This window comes from Adelges cooleyi, unplaced genomic scaffold (genome assembly GCF_023614345.1).
Source record: "Adelges cooleyi isolate 19-005CV unplaced genomic scaffold, UGA_ACOO_1.1 ACOO_flye_CR_arks_rails_tigmint_CR_PRNA_26, whole genome shotgun sequence".
Lineage (NCBI taxonomy): Eukaryota > Metazoa > Arthropoda > Insecta > Hemiptera > Adelgidae > Adelges > Adelges cooleyi.
In genome coordinates, this window is record NW_026095926.1 from 294,808 (window position 1) to 312,920 (window position 18,113).

The 18,113-nt window shown below is 28.8% G+C and overlaps 1 protein-coding gene across 2 annotated transcripts in view; it reads left to right on the forward strand.

Annotated features, from left to right (window-relative positions):
• LOC126837597 (zinc finger protein 701-like) overlaps positions 1 to 17,068 on the forward strand; it is a 69,270-nt gene extending 52,202 nt beyond the window's left edge. The window contains exons 6-13 of one of the 2 annotated variants that reach the window (XM_050571524.1): positions 13,893 to 14,075; positions 14,166 to 14,228; positions 14,413 to 15,307; positions 15,439 to 15,489; positions 15,737 to 15,766; positions 16,230 to 16,262; positions 16,475 to 16,555; positions 16,684 to 17,068. In XM_050571524.1, the coding sequence (XP_050427481.1) occupies positions 15,112 to 15,307; positions 15,439 to 15,489; positions 15,737 to 15,766; positions 16,230 to 16,262; positions 16,475 to 16,555; positions 16,684 to 16,958 (666 nt within the window). In that variant the 5' untranslated portion in view covers positions 13,893 to 14,075; positions 14,166 to 14,228; positions 14,413 to 15,111 and the 3' untranslated portion in view covers positions 16,959 to 17,068. Of the gene's footprint in view, positions 1 to 13,892; positions 14,076 to 14,165; positions 14,229 to 14,270; positions 15,308 to 15,438; positions 15,490 to 15,736; positions 15,767 to 16,229; positions 16,263 to 16,474; positions 16,556 to 16,683 lie in introns of those variants that run through there. The other variant, XM_050571525.1, reaches the window with a different exon arrangement.
• The last annotated feature ends 1,045 nt before the right edge of the window (positions 17,069 to 18,113 follow it).

Below are 18,113 nucleotides of genomic sequence, written 5' to 3' on the forward strand. Positions count from 1 at the left end.
TCGAAAACACAATTTTTTTACCATTGAAAAAACACTTGGATTGTTCGATGTGCGTTTCCATTTCCAATGTTTACATAAATAAAAATATACTAATCGACAAATTTAAGGTTTTAAGAAGTTCATGGCTAACCCGAATTATTGACGATTTTCAAGAATAATAAAAAAAAATAATTTACGTGAATTGTTTTTGGTTTTTTAGTAATACAATGTTATTTCAAGGTCATTGTAATTTACCCTCCTTTGGTAAGAGAATTTTAGGGAGGTGTGATTTTGCAAATCTTATAGCAACTTGTATGAAAAATAAATTTAGACGTTTATGTTAATCTATTTTTTGTTTTTTAGTAAAATAAAATTTGATTGGACTTTGAAGTTTATAATATAATTTAAAAGAGGCGTAGTCTTTTAATAAGTTGAATTATTATTATTTTTATAATACATAAATAGTCGCGTTTGCATTAATCGAAATAATTGTTCATACTTAAATGCCAAAACAGTTCACTAAACTGCAATAATCTACTATGCAAGGTTCCACTCTAAACTCAATGATCATCCGAACTAACTCGTTAACAACCTCCCTACTAGATCTTTAGTCTCTACCGAACATTTTGGTCTTTGCCGAAATTGGCCAAGGGATCTGCTTCGGTAATTCAAAGTGCCTCAAGGGCATAATATATCATTGCGTTTGTAAAGCTTTGAGTTGGTAGATAAATGTAAACGCTTTTTTTATCATATATAAGTATTTTCCATCGATAAAGGCATAAACAACTCCAAGGACATAGTGAGCTAGAAGTCGTTTGGTTTGACTTTTTCTATGTGCAATAATATTGAGTGTAAAAAGCCAGCAGAGTGGGTCGGGGCATGGCGGCACTCATTTTGATTTTGTAAAAAACTGTTATACGAATTTAAGGTAAAAAGTTGCAAAAAAAATATTACCGACCGTTTGTTGTTTACTTTATCGTTTTTTATAATACACTAGCATGACGACAATTCTGAGTATAAAACAAAACCTTACACATTATACAATTGGAAACCCAAATGTGGGCCTCTGGATAAAGAAATCTGTAGACGTTGGATAATAAAAGCCAGTATAGTTAGGTCGGGGCGTAGTGGCGACGGGGAGGGGACGGGTTGAATTACTATTAAATAAATACTTCAATTCCAATCTGTGGATAGTAGGTTCAAACTAATACAGTCCAAGCCAAGCAAGTAGTATGAAAGTATTGTATGTAAGAGAATGAGTAGTAGTAAGTGAGAATTTTGAGAAAATTGTATATGTTATAGTCCCATTTTTTATGTTTAGCATGTTTTTCTTGATTTTTACAATTTCTGATTTATAGAGTTGCTACACTAAGAAATCGGTCAAATTTTCCAGGTTTTATGGATGATATGGTTGACTTTTTCTACTTTTAACCTACCAAAGTACCAATCGCATACGATTTTGGACCTATAGAGATGCTACTCAAGTAAATCAGCCCATTGGAAAAAGTTATCAGGTCGACAGAAACAAAAAAAAATACTTTATTATTAAACCAAAAACTAATACTGGGTGATTTTTTTTATCATGAACCACTCGACATCTCATAGGGTTTAAAAAGAAATTAAAAATTTTTTTCCATATTGTTTTCATATAATATGTTCTTAATTTTTCACAATTTTTTGTGTTTTAACCGCCCTCCCAACTTAGATTTTTTGATAGCAAACTTTTGAAACTTAAATGGCAACGTATATATTTTATTATCCTTTTAAATTGAGAATAATGTACTAAACATTTTTTAAAGTTATAAGAGCTTTAAAGTTAGGGTGGGAGGGAGTACGGTTGGGAAATGCGCTCAGATAAAAATAATACTACACTTCACCTTTCCTCCTGCCCTAAACTTGAAACTACAATAACTTCAAAAATAGTTGTCCGAAACTGGTTATCGACCAGTCAAAATGTTTAGTACATTATTCTTAACTTAAAAAGTTAATAAAATACGTTACCGTTCAAGTTTTAAAAGTTGCTATAAAAAACAATAATTTGAGAGGGGGGAAAAAACAAAAAAAAAAATGTGAAAAACTAAGATCACATTGTATAAAAATCATATGAAAAAAAAAATGTTAATTTCTTAATAAACCCTAAGAGATATTGAGTGGTTCATGATAAAAAAAATCATCCTGTATTAGTTATAATTAATCCATCGCATAACGTAAAGGCTGGGACACGCCCTTAGTCATTTAGGCACCTCCTTAAAAGTGTTCTATTTTTATTGCTTTTTTAAAACAATCTAAAGTTCACATTATTTACTTCCTGTTCATTCCCCCCCCCCTTTTTTTTAAAAACAATTACTTTGTTTTTGTTAATATTAAAGTCTGAGTAACTGAGGGTATTTTATTAGCTATTCAAGTTTTACATTCAACGGGTTGTTTCTTTCTACAACTATTTTAAAGTATATCTGATTCGAAAATACTGTCAACGTATGGTATATTTCTAGGATGACCTTCGATTTTCTAAGCTATTTTAAGAGGCCTTTGCAAAATACAAAAACAAGTTCAAGCGAAATAATGGTAGAATTTGAAAATGATTTAAAAGCAGTAATTAAAAAAAAGTAACAGATATACAATATACATACATAATGCGCTTGACGTTGGATTGGCAAACATACAATCACCTAATAATGAGTAAAAAAACCCTAAACAGTTGGTTTGGTACTAATGTTATAAAAAAAATAAAAATAAAATATTATAAAACAAACTATAGTTTGAAAAATTTTACTGTTTTCAGAACTTATAGAACCAAAATCAACGAAGGTCTGAAACTGATTGATACAAAATTCGAGATACGGATAGTTTCAAGTTTCTTTATACGAATAAAATACATATTAATAGGAGTATATTTTGTTTCAAGACAATATAACTCTATAATAATGGCCGAATAGGCATGTTATAAACATTATGTTCTATATTATGTGTGACTTCAATCATAGTGTGAAATTATTATAACAAAAAATGAGTGTTTGGTTAGAGCTTTTTTTTAAACAAATTTTTAGTCAAAATTCGTACACAAAGAGTACTAGTAACGGACGCTCTCAACGCTCTCTAGCTTCGATGTGTTGCTGTAAGGCTAATGGCTATTGGTTTAACTATGATGTAAGAGTTTTTTTAGTACCCACTGCAATTTCTTCAATACTTGACTAATTTTTTTGAGTAGCACTACACTTAAATCTTAAATGACATTAAAAGTAATTATTCAGAACTAGTTATCGGCCAGTCAAAAGATTTAGCAAATTGTTCTTTATAAAATGTAGTAAAACTTAAATTTAATAAAATTAAAGTAACCAAAAGAAATATAAAATCAGTAAATATATTTAAAGTGGTGAAATGACAAAACTTGGTGGTTAAAGCACAAATGAGTATAAAATAATTTTTAAAAAAAATCATATAAATATTATATAGCACATAAGTTATTTCAGTTGTCATTACTATTTTGGACACTTTGTATAGTTGGTACCTTGGAGTGCTGGTATGTTTTTACTACTTAAATACGAGTAGTAAAAGTTTTAGATATTAATTAATTTTCTTTTTTTACCTGGGAGTTTTTTGGCTTGTCAAAATTAAAAACTGATATCATATTCGAAATCAGTGACCATCCTCGCCCGTACTTGACGCCAACCTTCAGACATCAAGTCTTTGATAATATTCACGGCCTCAGTCATCCTGGAGTCAATGCTTTAAGACGATTGGTTTCCCAATGTTCTGTTTGCCATCAATGAACAAAGACTGTCGTGAATGGTCTTGTTTCTATCTCCAATGTCAACGAAGCAAAGTCTCTAAACACATTTCTTCGGAACATGATAATTTTACTGTCCCACCAGTCCGATTCGCACATTCACATTGCGGCTTAATCGGTCCTCTTCATTGCTCGAACGGATTCAGGTACTGTTTAACTGCAATAGATCAGTAAACTAGATGGTCGGTAGCTACACATTTACAAGACATATCTGCCGAAACTGTCACTAAAGCAATCGTTTTCTCCTGGATTGCGCGCTTTGGCGTACCACTTCAAATCACTACAGACAGGGGACGACAATTTGAATCTCAACTTTTCCAGTCATTGCTAACTATTTGGTATTTACTTGTTTAGAACAACTAGTTATGACACACAATCAAACGGTCTTGTTGAACGTTGCCACCGCTCTCTCAAAGCTGCCATTATGTGCCATGAAGTTTCTTCTTGGTCAGACGCACAACCATTAGTACTCCTTGGTCTATGCACTGCCTGGAAAGCTGATCTCCAATCTTCAGTTGCAGAACTAGTATACGGAGAGACATTGCGAGTACCTGGTGAATTTTTATCTCTACTGCCAATCTCTCCTGAACCTTCAGACTTTGTGGCAAATCTCCGAACCGTAATTTCCAAACTCCGGCCTGTCCCAGTACACGTAACTCAAAAAGTAGCATTTTTGTTCACCAAGATCTAGCAACATATTATGCTACGCACCGATCTGGTTCGACCTTACACTGGACCTCATCCTGGTCCAACCCGTGGTAACAAGAATTTCGATATTTTGATTAAGGACAAGAAGTCGACCGTATCCATTGACCGCCTTAAACCGGCTTACTTTATCACTTTATACTTAAGTATAATCCTAGCAAACGGCACTTGGGTATTAAAGAGGATTCATCATCTACATGCTGCACAGATCCATCTAAAAAAATTGCAAATTTATTTTTTAATTTACTAATATTAGACTACTAGTTACTAGTTACTACGAAGTCATTAAACAATAATACAATAATTATGGTGTCCGTATTGTACAGCCATGCTATCTGAGCGCAGAGAAAGTTCCAGCTATGACTGTGTTTCACGAACCAATTCAACAAGTTTTTCTAATCCACAAATCTCTGTTTCCTCTTAAGATAAGCTTTCGCAATTTAAAATGTATAATAAGCTCAAGTAGTTCAGAATACTGTAAAAATTCGAGCCCTAAAATATAAGCCTTTTCAAAAGGGGAGAATTTTAAAGTTATCATATTTGTTACTGACTCACTCATCATAAAAATTATTAAACACTTCCCGTATAGGTAGAAACGTGAAATTTGACACAAAGGCAGGTCTTATAGTGTAACTAAAGGGGAATATCTGAAAACATCATTATTAAATGTACTAAGTTAGGTGTTACGTGAATGATAGGAAGGAGATAACTCAGAAGAAAATAAAAGAGGTGTAGATCGCCTCCCAAAGAAATAAGCCAATAAATGTAGTGATATCTATATTACGGCCAAATCTGTTATATGCCTCGTCAGTAAGGTCATGTTTCATTCAGAAACTGGCCAGGTGCTTAGCAATACAAAGAAAACAGAAGTGTTGTTCATAAAAGTAGGAGTAAAGTGAGGTAATGAACTAAATAAATAGCAGACTTGGCCACAATGTCGATATTACTACTTTGATAGGCTGACTTTTTTGGGAGGAGGTCTGGAACTTGGCCCTTTCCACTAATAGGATTTTGTTGTTTATATTACATGAAAGTACGTGTTAGGAGTTATAATTTTTTTGGTTGATTGTAAAAAAATAAAATCGGTTGTTTTTTACATGCTTTTCTTTATCTCGCTAACACGTACGTTTGTACGGGTATTTTTAAATCATGCAAAATCCATTTAACCCACTTCCTGATGTCGTGTAGGGCTGAAACTTGGCACAGACACTCATCTTAGATGGCAATACAATATCCTGTAATCATATTGGGACTCGGACATCCAAATTTCCCTACACAGGGTCAAATGTGGAGGTCATTTCAATAAAATTTCATTTTTTTCCAAATCTTACAAAATTAATTTAGTAATCTATTCAGCAATTATTAAATACCTTTAATAGGACTAAAAAGTAAGAAAAACTTTTTTAAAAACATGCTTTTCTAAAAAAAAAAAATAGTAAAAAGTAAACTAAAAAGTAAAAAAATAATTTTATTACAAGAACAATTTACCAATCAATTGTAGCATATTTTATTTTAAATGTCAATTACTTTGAAAACAACCAAAAATTAACTACAATTTTAAATAATGTTAAACATCTTTAATTTTTGACTAAAAAGAAAAGCGTGGGCCCTATTCGACAAAGTCCAAATTCATTGAGTAAAGTTTTATGAAATGTATGTGTCACACACAAATATAAAACTAAATTTAAATTATAAAAGAACTTACAATATAAAACATTATCTGATAAATGTATTAGGGACTTTGTTGAATAGCGCAAAACGCTTTTTTTTTTAATAAAAAATTAGAGATGTTTAACAATATTTGAAATTGTAGTTAATTTTCGGTTGTTTTCAAAGTAATTGAAATTTTAAATAAAATATGCTACAATTGATTGGTAAATTGTTCGTGTACTAAAATTATTTTTTACTTTTCAGTTCACTTTTTACTATTTTGTTTTTAGAAAAGCATGTTTTTAAAAAAAAGTTTTTTTTTTATTTGTTATACTAAATAACTTAATAAAATACATATATATACATAAATATATTGATAGCGTTCAAAAACCATACAACTCTAAAATAATATTTACCTAACAAACGACGTCTGATTATATTTATTAAAGCTGGAACAACATAACATTCTCTCCTCTCGTCTGCATAGTCTTTCAATGTTTCCATATCTATGAAAATAATGATTAAATGACCGTGTTGCGAAGAAATAATAATAAATAATATTTTAGTCGCTCTTTATACATAATTACTGCATTACATTTCAAAGAATTGTAATACAACTAAATTTGTGTACAATCACTTGTTAGTGTTGAGACTCATCAACTGTATTCTATCTATACTTGAAATCCCAAAGTGTCAATTATTCATAAACACTGTAGTCACTTTCTCTGTCTTTCTCTTTTCAACAAAAAGTTTAGTTTATTGAAATAATTATTATTTGTCATAAAACATTAAATAAATAAAACGAAGCGAATATCAACTCTAAAACAAGTTTCTAAGGCTATTTACAACTATCGAAAAATCGTAATTACTTAGGTCCTTTTTATATCCACCCATTCTTAATCCTGTAACAAAAACATCAAACATCGAATCATTATGCAGTAAATAAAACCAGGTTAATATATTTTATACATAACATTCACTCTATAACTGAGGTCTAATTAGATCAATATTAATTAAGGCAAAATATTACTGTAAAAATGTTAATTTATATCGTATAGCGATGATTAAATAAACGTTTTAAAATATATTTCAAATGGTTCTTAAAAGCCTAAACATAAAATATTTATAGCTTTTTGACTTGAAGTTATAAATCGAGTTATAAAAATACAAAAATAATGTTACGATTTTTTTTAAATTTAATATTCACCTAGTAAATGGTGTATGTGTTGTATCATTATTCGGAATAAAAAACTGGCATCTAAAATTTAAAACAAAAGATTTAATGCACCCGCGAATTTTTTATGATTAAATCGATATGTCATATTGGTATTTGTCAATAGGTACATCCGATTAAAGTATTTATAAGTAATAAATATGTAATAAGTATAATACATTTGAAATATAAAAAGGAGTTATTACTTGGCAATGGGGGAAAATTTGGAAAAGCTGAAACTGAAACGAAAATCTTGTGTGCATTAAAAATATCAAACAACTGTGTGTAAACGCTTCCATGAATTGCTAAGAAAATGATTACCCGCAATTCTGGTGACAATTTCCGTTTGTTCTGAAATTAACAACGTATAAATTAATGATACTACATTCAATTTTCTATTCTATTATAAACAGGAAGACGAATTTCAAGGTATGAAAAACACGTGTTCTCATTAGTAACTCAGAAGAAATATGCTCTACTGTATATTAAATACGACGAGAAAATTCAATAGGAAAGAAATATTAGAAATATTTTCATAAAATTCTACAAAAACTCTTACCCGGTACAGCGATCAATAAATTAATATGGCCTAAAAATAACATTACATAGGTTAATGATGTTTAATTTGATTTGCTACACAAATATATTACATTTTATAATTATCAATTAGAAGACGAAGGTTAATGAAAAAAAAACTATATTATATAGACTAGGGAATTGTTGTGAAATGTAATGGCCCAGTTGATGCAGTCTAGGCGATGAGAATAAAACATATTAATTAGACGACGTCAGCATTAGCATTTTTTCACAACCTTATCAATTGCAATGCATTTTTTATAACATATTCAAATACATTTTTCTACTCATATCTTAATGTTTTTTATTATTATTATAATTATGATTACAGAACTCCTCGTAGTATTGGGCATCAGTGTTATCATCAACCATTGTCTCAATTACATGCTCCAATCCATCTAGAATAAACAAATGAAGATTTTGTTATACTACAATAATAAAATTAAATCAAATTAGGTAATATACAAATGTTTAGAATAATAATTATTAAACCCGGCTTTGGGCAGTAGCCATTTAACTTCATGCTTCTCCCTAGGTTAGATTATTAGATATCGCTAATGTATACATTGTATTGTTCTTAAATATACTAATAACTTATAAAGTGGTACAAAAAACCAAGATTCTATATATATTAGTATATTATTTGAAATATAATATCTTACTTATTCCAGATCTATCTCCTACAGTTAAATTGTTTATAAAATAAGCTTCTCTGAAGGTAATAGCTGTGATACATAATTAAAAAATATGTCTAAAATGAGAGGATTTAAAAAATTAAAAAACATTTGCTTATAAAATAAAAATGTTACTGACTTGTAATATAAAACAATTCCAAAAAAGTATCTGTAATAAATTGAAATATTGATTTTTTTTTAATTTTAATTACTTTAAGTTGATAACTGTGAAAATAATATAATTACCAATATGATTTGCCAAAACATCCACGAAGAAAAAATATATCAATAAAATGAAGAGTTTCATTTTTATCTGCAAATAATAAACAAAAATACATTTCATATTAGTCACAATATTCTCCGGTTCAGAGATGAGAAGGTTATGGTTTTACGAGTCAATTTTTATGTGATAAATGTATTAATATGTATAGCAAAGTAAAAATGAATGAAAATTAATTTCGCTAAACTTGATATTTTTCCACCCTAATAAATATATTCAAAAATAAGTCTCTGTTAACGGTTTAAATTGCATTGTATCAAAAAATTAGGTTGAACTACTCAAAACAGAAAATAGAAAAAACTAGTAGCTAAATGTTGTTTGTAAAAACAACATTAGTAAAGTTAGATTTTCTCTCTTTCTCTATGGTTTCAATCCGTAGACTATTTTGCAGCCAACTTCCATTATTCTCTCTTAACCGCTTTCCTTTTCATTTCTACATATGAGTCACATCCTTGATCCTTTATTATTTGTTAAATGTATTCCAATCTTGGTCTTCCCCTGTGGTTCTTTCCTTCTACTCTTCCTTCTATAATCAGTTTCAATAATCCATCATGTCGCATTATATGGCCTATCCATCAATTTGGTCTTCTAACTATATTTTTCCCTAGTAATTTTCTAACATTAGGTTAATATGTGGGTCGAGCTTGTAGATGTCCAAACCGTAACTGTTCCTCAAGTGATTTTAGGGATTGGTTTATATTGGCTATGCTTATTTCGGACCACGCGTTATCAATTTTTCTGTATCTCCTTTTGGCATCATTTTTATCCGTTAAGATACATGTAACGTCAGTTGAGTCAACCTGAACTTAGGCACTTAGTTAATAAAGAGGATTCATCATCTACATCTTAACTGGCTAATATTAGATTACTAGCTACTACATTCCTTTATGATGCAGGACACAACTATTTTATTGGTAATACGAAGTCATTAAACAATAATACAATAAGCATGGTGTCCGAATTGTTCAGCCATGCTATTTGAGCGCAAGGAAAGTTCCAGCTATGCCTGTGTTACACGAACCAATTCACCCAGTTTTTCTAACCCACAAATCCCTGTTTACTCTTAGAGATTGTATCAATAGTAGTCATTTTTCTTCTGATACTCTTTCCAGTACTTCTACATTGGTTACTCTGTCCGTCCAACTTATCCTTAATATTCTCCTATAACACCACATTTCAAACGCCTGAAGTCTTCTTCGTTCTTCCATTGTTATTGTACAGGTTTCACCCCCATATAGACTATAGGCTATACTCCATACATACGTCTTCAATAGGTTTTTTATTGTTTATAGACTAATGTTACTTGATATTAATATAGTTTTATTGTTGCTAAATGCTATTTTGGCTTGACAGTTACGTTTTATTATTTCACATCTATAACTTCTATCATTGCTGATTGCACTTTCCAGGTATGTAAACTCATTTACTTGTTCTATTATTTGGTTTACTCGTGTTTTTATAAATAAAGCTAATTTTTTAATTCGTTTAAAACACTTAAAAAAAAGTATGTTGGACAGAAATCAATACCTGCCCAAAATATAAGATGTTATTCACAAGTTATGATTTTCAAAAACAAGAATCTTGTTTTTATAAAACGAAACCTATACGAAACCTGCATAAGAAAGGGAATTTTTACTTTTAAGTTCTAACGGACATGTATGATGCCACTGGTAATACATATATACGCAGTTTGTAAATATATTGCATTTCGTGTAGTAATTTTGTGTTACTTCATTTAGCAGTTTAAGTACAAAAGTTCGTCTATACGAAAATCAAAGTAAGAAAGACATATTTCGGCACAAGTCTACACCCCCGCAAGCGTTTTTCATTGTTTACATCATATTTGATAACTTAGGTAGTTAAAGTTCCAATAATATATTCTTCATAGTAATAAGGAAACAAACCCGATAAATTACACAGCCAACATGTTAATGGTATCCAACGCAATGTATTGTTTAGCATAACACTTAACTAATCTAATATGAATAACGAACAAGCTTATACAAATTAACCGGTAAATTAATTGAAATGGTCGAAGTTTATTTAAACCAATTTTTTCATAAATATCGCCTAAACAAAACTCCTTGAAAACGGTCGGTATCGAATCCCCTTAAGTTACTTACTAGTATCAATACAAAACAAATTTAAAATTATAAAAATAAAAATATATATGCATTATTCTAAAATCTAAAAAATCTAATCTATTTTTATCTATTCGTCAATTTAATTACCTCACTATTCATCTAAAAAATGTTGGCCCGTGATGCTAAAGCGTATCTCAGATTTGGCTTGTCGTAAAAAAAGGTTGGAGACCCCGAGCCTAGACTAAATCAAATTCGTACAGGTCAAGGCCGATGTAACCATTTGATGCACAAGTGGCGCATTAAGGAAGATCAGAGATGTGACTGCGGAGCGGAGGCAAACACAATGTATCATATAATGCGAGCATAGGAAGTTTATTGGAACTCTCGAAGACCTACGTTCAGCGTCGGACAAGGCAGTTTAGTGGCTAGATAAACTGGACGTAAACATTTAACCGCACTGATGAAAGGACAAATTAGTGACATATTGTTACGTATAACTTAACACGTATGAACGTATAACAAAAAAAATGTTTTACCTTAAAACTTTTGCAATTCGATTCAACGGTAATATTGGTTTTTTTAACATGCCTATATATGAAATGTAGGTACGCTTTATTCATTATACTTCGTTTATTTATTTTTTTTTTACTTTTAAAGAAAATTCAATATTATATTGAACACAATGATATATGACCTTGGGCTGGCTAAAAGCCGAATTGTCGACGAATAATGATAGATGAGAAAAATTCGTGTTATACAATATTATGATATATATTCGTGAAATTTTTCGAAGGAGAGTCATACGGCTAGAACTTTTTTTTACTTGGAATTACTGGACCAGATCTCTTGATTAATTACGGCAAAGACCAGAATGTCTGGTAGAGATATAGAAGTGAGGTTATAAACAAGTTGGATAGGATGACCCTTGAGTTTAGAGTGGAACCTTGCATGGTAGATTATGAGAGTTTCGTTAACTGTTTTGACGTTTAAGTCTGAACAATTTCAGATGTTGAAATGTTGTTTATTTACAATCAAAGTGGCTACAGAGGTAAACTTGCCAAGCATGATATATTTTTTTCATGTATGTGTATTGCGTTGAAAACCGCTACACTCCGTTTTCTAAGTAAAGTATGTATAAATAAATCACACAAAAAAAAATTGAGTGAGTTGTGTAAATATATGAACATAATATCTACACTGCAAAAAAACATTTGGATTGTGACTTTTCGGTCGAAGTAAAAGCCCATCTAATAGTCGCAAGTAGTAAATTTAGTTTCAAAAACTGAACAAGTCGATTGTTGTCCAAGAACCTCTTACAAACTCCTTAATTTGAGTAAGTATTTCAATTAAACTCTAAAAATTGTAATTACGCTATAACTAAAAAGGCATGAGCCTAATGAGTCAAACGTTGTAATGTTATAAAACAGTAATAAGGATTTTTTATTGCTAGTAATTTTTTTAACTAAATTCATATACGTGTACAATTTTCTTAAATTTTTTTTTCAATCACTAAAAAAAAATTTCAAAATGATAAACATGACAAAACGAGATTTTGTCGAATTAAAGTTTTTTTCGAAAAATGATTACTTTTACATACATTTTATGAATAATATAGTTCATTTCAAAAAATGTATTATTTACTAAGTTTATGTACTATATTATATAAATCATTTATAATTTATCGTTTAATTGATAATTGTATACACATTATAAATATATTAAAAAAAAAAATGTTTTCATCGTCCGTGTTAAAGAAATTTAGTCAATATTCAAAAAAACTTTATTGTTCACTTAAAAAATTAAGAAAAAATTGTGTTTTTAGGTTTTTAATTTTATTTTTAATGATCTCAAAACAAAACGCTAAAAACAAATTTGTACACGTATATTAGACAGAAATTAATACCCTCCAAAAATAAGTTTTTATTTATAAATGAGGCGCTCGGAAGCCAAACCGATTAACTCCACTTTTTTCAAATTGCGAATGATAGCATTGTGGATTACAAAAGTGTATAATTTCCAGTGGCTATGATAAATAACTCCATAGTTGAATACTTACATACATTGTTTCAAATAACTTTAACTGCCTGTCCTGAAAAATTTAATTTTACGGAGTTAATCAGTTTGGCTTCTGAGCGTCTCAAGTTATGATGGAAAATCTAAACCATTTTGCTAAATATTCCTTTTTTGACTTGGACCAAATATTATTTTAAAGTAAAAATGTTTACTTTATTTTCAAGGCGCTATTTTTGTGAGATATTATAAAAACGATTTTAAAAATTTCCTTTTTTCACTATACCTTAGTATACTATTTGAAAACAATTGAAATATATTGTGTTTTTGGAAACAGTAACTTAAAGGTCTATTCAATTAAATAGTACAAAACATCTGGTACATGACTGTTATTGTGAAATTGTATGGGTATTATTATTATGTTAAGTAATGCATAATGATACCAATTTAAGGCTAATAATATACTAGCGCATTTCATACAACGAAAGTACAATGTATAAAATATAATAATACACAATATTAATTAGAAACACAATTAGTTCTAAAAGACTTGTGATTCCACGCCCCCTCTAATATGGTCTGAACTTTAAAATATATACATAAATATATACTATAATATACATTTTGATTATAAATTGCTCCCATATATTACATTAAACTAACTTTTAAGCAAAGCATATTTATTTTAAATAAAATAGTGGAAATAAATTATTTTTACATATAAGTGGCTGTGATTCTTTGTTTTTTTCCTAACCGTAGTTTTAGGTATTCAAATTAGAATTAGAGTAGAGGTAACCAAGGTGTACTGTATAGTTAAAATCTATTACATGTAAAATTGATTTTTTTATATTGTATTCTAACAGAAAAATTCCTTTCTAGAACCGTCTAGAAGTTAGACGGTTAATAAATATCAATGTTTTTTTATTATTTGCAGATAAAAATGAATCTTTTCTGTTTTATTATATCATATGCCGTTGTAAGTGTTTCGACAGATGATGAAGGTAATTCATTTTAATTTACACAATAGCTAACTTAAGTTGTAGTTGCAAATTTGAAAAAAAATTCAATTTATTACTTTTTTTTACAGCGGATTGCAAAAAGCAATTTTTAATTACAAGTCAGTAACATTGTTTTTTTATAAAAAAAATGTTTCTAAGTCTTTTATACTTCAAAGATTTTACACATATTTTTCAATTATCTATTACAGATCTAGCCATCGCACGTGCTTTTAATATAAATGATTTTACTGTAGAAAATAATTTTGGATTAAGTAAGATTTATATAAAACTAACATGCTAATACATAACTGTTTTGTAAAGCGTGCCTATTTGTCGAGTTATTTGTAAAGTAAAAAGTATAGTTTCTATTGATAGTTAAGAAAAGTGCACCTTGTACCTAATTTTATTTTATTTCAATATTTTACTATAGCACGAATCTTTATTTGTTTATTCTAGATGGATTGGAATATGTAATGGAAGCAATGGAAGCTGAGAATCGCGTTAGACTCGAATCTTTCGGTAGTTATAATTATTATAATAATAAAATAAAGATAGTAGTAGAAAAAATATTTGAAGTTAAGAGTATCTACACTTCATGCAGATTCATATATAAATGGATATGTCCTGCAATCTAGTATCTCTAATCCACTATCTCTAATAATTCATAAGGCATATCGATGTAAAAATGTATCTTTATGCAATTGGTAAGTGATATGAATATTACATTTGACTCCGAAATCTAAATGGAATTTTTATTTAAAAACAAAATATATACTGATGTTAGCTTCGTCAACCTTGTCTGCTTATTATATTATAATATTCACATCGCCACGACTGCTTCAAATCAGCCATTATATTTTCATAACGGTTTCCAAGTTTATTTAATATAGTTTTTTTCTACTTTGACCTTCGTCTTCTAACATATAAATATGTTATGTAACGATTTATAATAGCAAATCAAATCCACTATCATTAATTTATGTAATGTCAATTTTAGGCAAATTAAATTCTATGATCGCTGTACCGGGTAATAGTTTTTATTTTAATTTTATGAAAATATTCCTTATATGTGAAGCAAATTTCTCCTAATTTACTAATACACGTTTTTTTTTCTACCTTGAGCTCTGTCCTTCTATTTATAAAAAAAAATAGAAAATGAAATGCAGCATCAATGGTAATATTAAATATATCTACTGCTCATTTCAGAAAAAACGGAATATGTTCTCCAAATACCAGGTAATAATGTTCATTGTACTTTATGGACGTTTTTCCATACGGTTGTTTAATATTTTTTATGAACACAAATTGTTTGTTTTAATTTCAGAAATAGATTGGCTTAACGGCATGAAGAGTAACCACATTTCTATAATATTAATATTTAATATACTTAACGCATATTCGTTATTTGTAATTACTTTGAGAACAATCATATTCATAAAAAATATGTAGTTGAATTAAAATACATTTTGTTTTTAATTTTAGAATGCGAGTTATTGCAGTTTTGGTTTCGACAAGAATTAGCAGTTGCATTAGGTAAAACTAATAAATTTGATAATTAGGTATTAATACCATAGGTATCTGTAGCTAAAAAATAGTAAAAATACGATTTGAAGCCTTGTCTTATGCTTAAGCTTCTGATAATCATGCCAAATAAATTATACAAACCGTTTATTCAAATGTAGCTATTAGAATCAATTTAATATTTATATACAATTATATTTTCATACCTCTGTTTTTGAGTGACTGTAAAATTATATGTTGTTTGATGTACTTCTTACAGATCTTCCACTGCCTGATGATATAAATCAAAGTAATTACAAATTTGTTTTATAGTCGAAAATAGCCTATATATTACATTTTAATCGAAGGGGGGCATATTTAAATGTGTCTTATAAATATATTAAAATATGAACAATACAATTTGTTTTGTGTAAAACTAATTGTCTGAATAATTACAATAAAATATCAACGACAGGTTAGGTTGAAAGAAATAGATTGTAGTAAACAAAATTTCATATTTGAATACATTTTTTATACCTGATGTAATGAAGTTGAAGTAAAATCATTCTTTCGAAAAACAGTTAGATTATAATGCGTAAAACACAACACAATACACTTTAAATAGGGTGACTATTTAGTATTTATTTTTTCTCGATATTTTCGGCACAGTGAAAATAATTCTATTAGCACTATTAAAATGTATTTCTATACTCTTTCCCTTCCTTTTACCAGATTTGATTTACTCCATAATTAATTCAATGTATTTTTTGTAGGAATTGATGATCCTGAATTCGATAACGACCAAAGTAATTACGAATCGTAGATAGCCTTTAAAGCTTGTGTTAGAGATGAATTTTGCTTCATTTTATTTATATTTGTTGCTATAATATGTCAAACAACAATTTTAATTAAATCAACTTTTGGTCGGCTGGTTGTATCAAAAATATTTATAAAATGTAAAGCAATGATAATGTATCAGGAGCAACTAAAATAAATTTGTATTTTATAATTTTTGCAGATTTTGGTGATTTAGATTTGACAGAACTTGCAGATCAGAGAAGAAGTCATGTTGTTTCTGCTTTAATAAATATGATCAGACGTAAATTAGTTACACATAATATTGAGCTGTTTGGGTTTTGAAATATTTAAAAATATATATATTTATTTATTTTTGTATAAGTTATGATTACTAGCAAATTAAAAAAAAATATGTTTTATACATTTTAGGTGGACCACTGCGGAATGTAGACGATGATGTCTATTTATTATGGATGAGTCGTATGGTGGGATTATACATGAGTGCACGAGTACCAACATCGTACATAAAACAAGTTTGGACTAACACACATAAAAGGACTTTTACGCTGTGGGATGGAATTACACACAAAAGATACAAAAGAATTTTAGGTGTATGGAATCAAATAAATTTGAATAACAGCGGTTCAGTACAACTGCTCGAGAATCAGCTAAGACGTTTAGACGAGGAATTAATACTATTATAACTCATTTAAAATTATATAATACTACTGTTATTTTAATAAAATAATATTTCTATAATGCACTTCATGTCTATATTCTGTTTCATATTACAATATTAGCCGTCAATTAATTAATGTACATATTTCACAATAAGCAATTTTACACATAATATTATACAGAATAAAATTAGATATGTTTTTAAAAATAAAAATGCTCTTATCCACACATCTATCATTAGTTTTACTTTTGTTTTAATAGATTACGTTGATTGTTGTACAAGGTTTTGCGTTTTAATAGCCTTTGGTTTTTCAAAATAATATGGCAGTTGAATACACTTATAATGTAGAGTACAAAATTAAATTATGTAAATAAGACATTATCAACAAAAGTATAATACTATATCCTATTAGGACATTAAGGTTAAAAAAAATATGAACCCATATGTTTAGTATAAGAGTTATAAGTTATGCATACAATATCAATCATAACTCCCTACAAATTCCTGGTAATCAAATGTGTACAATTTTGTAATATAAATATCTACTATAATTATCTTAATACTGTAGTACATAATTTAGCTAGAAAAAACTAAGGCACCGACTTATTCACTAATATGATTTTTTATAAAAAAAAGTTGGCTACATTTTTGCACTTGCTAGACCTATCTCATCTTCAAACTAATTTTCAGCTCTAAAGCATCGCCAAAAAAATAAAATAAACCAAACAACTTTCAACTCCCCTCCAAGGTTTCGTGAAAAGTATAATTTTTTAAGTTAAATACTTTTCAAATTGATCTTTGATTTATAGTAATACAGTTTACAAATATAATACATATGTAGTAAGGGAAATTTAGGGAATGACGGCCAGTAGTATATCTCTTCAAATATGACAATTGACAGCTAAAATTTAGATAAGCACATAATTTGGTAACTGTTAAACCTAATACCAGATATTTCTGAAAGAAAATCAACTTTTTCCCCTCCAAAAAATAATTATCAACTTTGTTAAACCTAGTTTTGGACAAAAATTTTGCAAGCTAAGTACTGATTAAGTGTAGTGTAAGTCTAACTATATATCTGTAATTTTTTTAAATTTTAAATTGAAAAGAATAGTCTAGAAGTTAGAATGGAAAATCTTAATGGTTTTACTGAGTATTGTTTCTTTGACTTGGGGCGGAA